A 6595-nucleotide genomic window follows, 5' to 3' on the forward strand; every position below is an offset into this window, starting at 1 on the left:
AAAAAAAAAAAAAAAAAAAAAAAAAAAATACAATCTACCACTACTGCTTTAAAATAAAACAATCTTTTTTTATAGAGTCACTGAATATAGACTGTGTAATTCTATTCAAAGATCTAATTATCCTTACCAGTATTTTAATATTATCAATCAATTTTTCCCAATTCCTTCAGAGCCAGGGACTCTATATTATTTTCCACTCTCACGAGGCCAATATCTTTTGAGATTCTACCATAAGGGATTTATTCATTAACAATGTTTTTCAATTATGTTATTAAATACACATACACAGGCATACTTCCTCCTTTCCCTTTGCCAACTGAAACTTCTTGACAGCATAAGATTAAAATGCTAGTGTGTTGAGAATATTTTAAGCACAGGTAAATTTACAGTCTCAAAGGTGTGGCAAATTTTTAAAACAACGTATGAACCTGCCTTTGTATCTAAGATTCTCAGGTCTCCAGGGACTGTGAGATGTGATCACCTAACAGATAATATAACCGGAGGTGCCACAGTCTGTACTGCCTCTTAAGGCCCAACAAAATAAAAGCTGAAGTTGCTAATGAAAACTGGAAGAAAAAAAATCCACACAGAATAGGTATGAATCACTAACATTTATTTATCATTATTTACTATTTATTATTATTGCTAAATAAGTAAAATATATAAAGTAAATTATGCAAATTCATTAAATTATCTGAAATATAAACCACATATAGATAAAACTAAAGCCTCATTAAAGTTTACTTCAAACTAGTAACATAAATCCTAAAGCTTAACTGTGATGTTCTTTTGAGATAGAATTTAGCAGATATGACATTTCAACTGTTACAAGAAAATTTTAAAAAAGCATATAATTTGTATTCCTGTAGCTTTATCCCTCAGCAATATTAGAAACTTTGTGTTAATTTACTAATTTCTAAAATTTGTGTTTTAAATGCTTTAAATCATATAGCAAGGAACATTTAGCTTTACTGCCTTTTAAGTTACCTGAACATTTTCATTCCACTTCTCAGCAAAAAGCTTGTCTGGAAATTCTGCAGGTAGAGATAATTGTTCTTTAAATATTTTAACATACTGTGGAAAACCAAATGAATTCATTAAGTGTATCTGCCGGTGAGAAAATCTTGACTTCACTCTTTTTTCTAAGAGTTCCAGAATATCCTTAAAACAAACAGAAATCTCTATAAGGAATATGAATGTTAAAAAAAAAAAAAAAACTGTACCAATATTAGAGGTATAAATAAACTATCACCTATAATTAGTAATGTTTAGTCTATAATACATAATTAAACATTTAAAACATTTTATGCAAACTAAATAATCCCCCTCCAGGCATCTGCTGGCCTGGTGATGTCATGCCTTTTTCCTACTATGTTACTCTCAGCTAATCTGTAACATTCCAAGACCCAATATGATTGTTTAAAAAAACTGACTATATTGAATAGTTATATGTCACAGTAACAACAAGAGTGTCAGTAAGGAATTCTGTACATTCTATGAAGAACTGAGATTAAAAAATTAACAGCATGATAGGTAGCAGAAACCAACATTAGGAGAGGAAAGTGCCAGAAATGCAACATGCCATTTGTAAGTTATCTTCCGGCTTTTATTTTATTTTTTATAGTAATGCTTTTAGACTTTATTTGTATTTGTACTATTTTTCCTTAGGAAGAAATCAGGAATCAAATTTACCGTCAAAGAACACTAAAAACCAAAGGGTAACTAATATGTACTGCTTGTAAGGACATACGAAGAGTTCTTAAATGAAGAAAATACTTCCACAAAACTGATAGGCATTCAAACTATCCAAGACATCAAAAGCACAATAGGTATGTTGTCTTCCTAAGTCACATAAATTGCAGGAACTGTCATTCCTAAATCTCTTTTTAATATTGAACTTGAGCATTTTTCAAAATATATTATAGTACACAGTATAATGTATATAATATATATAATTTATATATGTATAGATATCTACACACATAGTATAGTATAATATATATTACTTAAGTTACACTTCAAGGTATATACAACCAAGACAAATGAAACCAGGTAACCACAAAAAAAGTGTATGTGAATGTTTGCAGCAGTACTATTTTTAATAGCTTCAGAAATGTGAACCACCCAAATGTCCATCAACTGATGAATGGATCAACAAAGTGTGGTATATCTATACAACAGAATATTATTTGGCAATAAAAAGGAATAAAGGGCTGATATATGCTGTGACACAGATCAACCCTGAAAACATGTTAAAGAAGCCAGTCACACAAAACTATACGTTGTATGATTCAAAAATTACTATACAGTCAGAAAGTGGATTAGTAGATTAGTGGTTGCATAGGGCTGTGGAGGGAACAGGGGATTTGGGGTGATTGCTAAAAGGTATGTGGCTCTTAAATTGTGGTGATAAATGCACAACTCTATAAATAAAAACCCTGTTAACTGTATAATTTAAATGAGTGAACTGTATGGTATAAATTACATCTCAATAAAGCTGTTTTAAAAGCCCCACCCCAAATATGAACATGATGTCACTGTTGTTTACTTTTCTTAAGCTATTAAAAATAATACCACTGGCTGGGCACGGTGGCTCAAGCCTGTAATCCCAGCACTTTGGGAGGCCGAGACGGGCAGATCACGAGGTCAGGAGATCGAGTCCATCCTAGCTAACATGGTGAAACCCTGTCTCTACTAAAAAAATACAAAAAAACTAGCTGGGCGAGGTGGTGGGCGCCTGTAGTCCCAGCTACTCGGGAGGCTGAGGCAGGAGAATGGCGTGAACCCGGGAGGCGGAGCTTGCAGTGAGCTGAGATGCGGCCACTGCACTCCAGCCAAGGGCGACAGAGTGAGACTCCGTCTCAAAAACAAACAAACAAACAAACAAAAAAAACAAAAAAAAAAACCGCTGCAAACATTCACATACACTTTTTTTTGTAGTTACCTGGTTTCATTTGTCTTGGTAGTATACCTTGGAGTGTAACTTAGGTAATATATATTATTTAAGGAATTACAGCTAATGTAACAATTATATTAGGGAAATATATTTTTAGAGAGCTCTTATTTCCTAAAAATACATTCTAAAACACTTACTGATAAAATGATATAATGCCTAGTTTTTGCCTCAGAATAACAGAGGAATTAAGGGAGATGCTGAGGATAAATAAAACTAGTCTGTAGTAATTGAATCTTGGCAAGGAGTGGAGAAGGGAATTCAGGGCTCATTATTTATTCTTTCCTATGTATACTGTTAAAATGTTATAGAATAAAGTTTTTTAAAAGGGGAGTAGTTTAAGCCCAGAACTATACATTTCCACATCTGGCCAGATGACTTTCATAATACCTAGGTCAATAAATCATGATATAGAGGAAAGAATTCAAGTGATCAAAATGGGATCATGGTTAGTTTGGGAAGGAGGACAGGAAAGACTAATAGCCTGAGGTAGGAGGCGCGAGGGTGAATAAAAAATTTTGAATGTTTTTATGAGGTCAAAGAATAGTGCCAGCATGAGAATTAAAAAAGAAAGGTTATATTCAGAGATTCAGATATTGCACATTTATTTTCTATTAAGAAAGAGTTCTAGGTCACCCATATAGGTAGACAGTAGTAGTAATAATCAATACAAGCAACAATTAAGACCCTAAATTTGGGAATGAAAAGAGATGGAAGTAAATAATGTCTTTGTTGTAGGTAGTAATGACAGAAGTTGGCAATGTGGGCATAAAGGAACTAGTAAAAACAAAACAAAACCAAAAAACAAAAATGGAATTACTCCCAATGGGGAAGAAGATGCTTGCTGGCAAAGTCACTACTCCCTCTATCCTTCTGCTCTCTCCCTATAAACATGGATACACAGATAAAATTATACTTGAGGCCAGGCGCAGTGGCTCACACCTGTAATCCCAGCACTTTGGGAGGCCGAGGGGGGCGGATCACTTGGTCAGGAGTTTTGAGAGCAGCCTGGACAACATGGTGAAACCCCGTCCCTACCAGAAATACAAAAATTAGCCAGGCATAGTGGCGTGTGGCTGTAGTCCCAGCTAGTTGGGAGGCTAAGGCAGGAGAATTGCTTGAACCTGGAAGGTGGAGGTTGCAGTGAGCCGAGATCATGCCATTGCACTCCAGCCTGGGCGACAGAGCAAGACTCCATCTCAAAAAAAAAAAAAAAGAAAAAGAAAGAAAGAAAAAAGATTACACTTGAAAGAACTACACAGTTGGAGAATTATATGTATACACAATAAAAAAAGAACATCTGATAACACTGCTAAGAAGTTACTGGCATTTTATTTGGTTCTTCATTGGGTCAACAACACTTGCCACAGCCACTTCCACCCAAAGGAAGAATTTTTTTTTTTTTTGGCAAGAAGGCGGGTGCTTCTTTGATCCTTGTCATAGACTGCTGCTTTTGGCAAGGAGGAATAAAGATATGTGGAACACCAGCCAGTGATGTATGAGGGGAGTTTATACTAAAGCCATACATCATAAGCTCTAGAGCACAGGGAAGGAGGGGCAAATGACAGTGATTCTATAGAGAAACAGCACTGGAAGGAGGACTGTTGAAATATGAATTAGTAAAAAGTTTCACTTTTCTGAAAAAGAAAAAGGGCTGTAGGAAAGGAGATGTGAATATTTATAAATGTGCCTGAATATGTCTGTTGAGAATGGAGGGGGAAGAGGATGGCAAGCAAGCTACGGAGGCATGGCAGTTATAGCATGAGAAAAGAGATAACCGTGCTATGGTATGGACGTGGTTTGTACCCACCAAATCTCATGTTGAAATTTAATTGGCAGTGCAACAGTGAGAGCTCACTGGAGCGGACCCTCATGAATAGATTTAATGCCCTCTTACTGGACTGAGTTCTTGTTCTCATGGGGATAGATTAGTTCTTGAGACAGCGAGTTGTTATAAATTGAGGTTCCAACTCCCATCTGGTTCGTTTTTGCACATATCTGCTCCCCATTTGACCTTCCACCATGTCATGCAGCATGAAAGCCCTTGCAACAAATCCAGTGCCATGCCCTTGAACTTCTCAGCCTGCACAGCTGTGAGATAAATAAACCTCTTTTCTTTAAAAATTACCTGTCTCAGGTATTATGTTATAGCAACACAAAATGGGCCACGGCACTCTTCAATGCCAGTTTATCTGAATTCAGCAAGGAAGTTCATGCCACAAGTGTGTAAGAAGGTAAACACAAAAAGGCCTGTATAGCTGTCCAAAGGTACACATGGTTCAATATGTACAGAGCCTTCACAAAGTGATAGTGATATTGAGACTATAGTTAATATCATTCTAAAATATCCCATGGAATGAAAAAGCCACTATCTACTGTCAGTGCTTGGTAGAATCTTTTCCATTTCTGGAGACGTGTTCTTTGAAAGTTGGAATAGTATTATTTAGAGTTGATTTCAATCCTTTTCAAAATATGGAAAAAAATCTTACAACAAAAACTATTACCAAGTTTTCTCAAATACTGGTGGGATTACTTAACTGCCTCATTACTTGATAATGTAGAAATTATATTTATTAGTATAATCTGATTTCATACTTTTTTCTTCGGTGATTTCATTGGGGGGAGGGAGGTATTCATTAATGGGCTAAGGTAACCATTAACCTGTTTTCCTCAATTTGAGTTGAAAAGCAGGATAAATACACCAGGCATTGCTGAAACAAAATTTTTAAAATGCCTAATATAATGACCTAAATAAGTGAAAAAAGACTAGTAGTGTCAGCAATTAAGCTTGAATTTTAAATTATAATCAACTTTTTTAATGAAGAAAAAGACTTACCAATCTACATGTAAGGCCAATAACTGCTATTGGGGTCTGTGCAGACTGAGAAATGTCAAAAGATTATAGAGAAGTGTTTGGTTTTTATGATGAGCAAAAAGATCAAATTCATCTAATATGAAGATCACTGGGCAACTGTTGGTTCGGTCACCTAAGATAAAATAAGAGCATTACATTATCAAGAAATTATATCCACCTTTCCTAAATTTCCAAACTATTTACTGTATTTCAGTTTTTAAAACTCAATTCTACAAACATACTGATAGCCTACTTTGGGTAGGGGATTTACTGATGCATATACATTCATTCAACAGAAAAAAAATTATTCAAAGGACAAAGACAGCCCCGACTGCTCTCAAGAAGTTCAGTCTAGGCTGGGCGTGGTGGCTCACGCCTATAATCCTAGCACTTTGGGAGGCCGAGGTGGGTGGATCACCTGAGGTCGGGAGTTCGAGACCAGCCTGACCAACATGGAGAACTCCCATCTCTACTAAAAACACAAAATTAGCTGGATGTGGTGGTGCATGCCTGTAATCCCAGCTACTCGGGAGGCTGAGGTAGGAGAATTGCTTGAATCCAGGAGACAGAGGCTGTGGTGAGCCAAGATCGTGCCACTGCACTCCAGCCTGGGCAACGAGAGTGAAACTCCATCTCAAAAAAAATGGTTCAGTCTAGGCCGGGCATGGTGGCTCACGCCTGTAATCCCAGCACTTTGGGAGGCTGAGGTGGGTGGATCACCTAAGGTCATGGGTTTGAGACCAGCCTGGCCAACATGGTAAAACCCCATTTCTGCTAAAAAAAAAAAA

The 6595-nt window shown here is 36.3% G+C and overlaps 1 protein-coding gene across 1 annotated transcript in view; it reads right to left on the minus strand.

Annotated features, from left to right (window-relative positions):
- Positions 1 to 6595, minus strand: part of ORC4 (origin recognition complex subunit 4) — an 89102-nt gene that overhangs the window by 12517 nt on the left and 69990 nt on the right. The window contains 3 exon segments of the mRNA XM_017847624.1: positions 988 to 1161; positions 5790 to 5851; positions 5854 to 5940. Coding sequence (XP_017703113.1) covers positions 988 to 1161; positions 5790 to 5851; positions 5854 to 5940 — 323 coding nt within the window.

This window comes from Rhinopithecus bieti, unplaced genomic scaffold (genome assembly GCF_001698545.2).
Source record: "Rhinopithecus bieti isolate Rb0 unplaced genomic scaffold, ASM169854v2 scaffold_28529, whole genome shotgun sequence".
Lineage (NCBI taxonomy): Eukaryota > Metazoa > Chordata > Mammalia > Primates > Cercopithecidae > Rhinopithecus > Rhinopithecus bieti.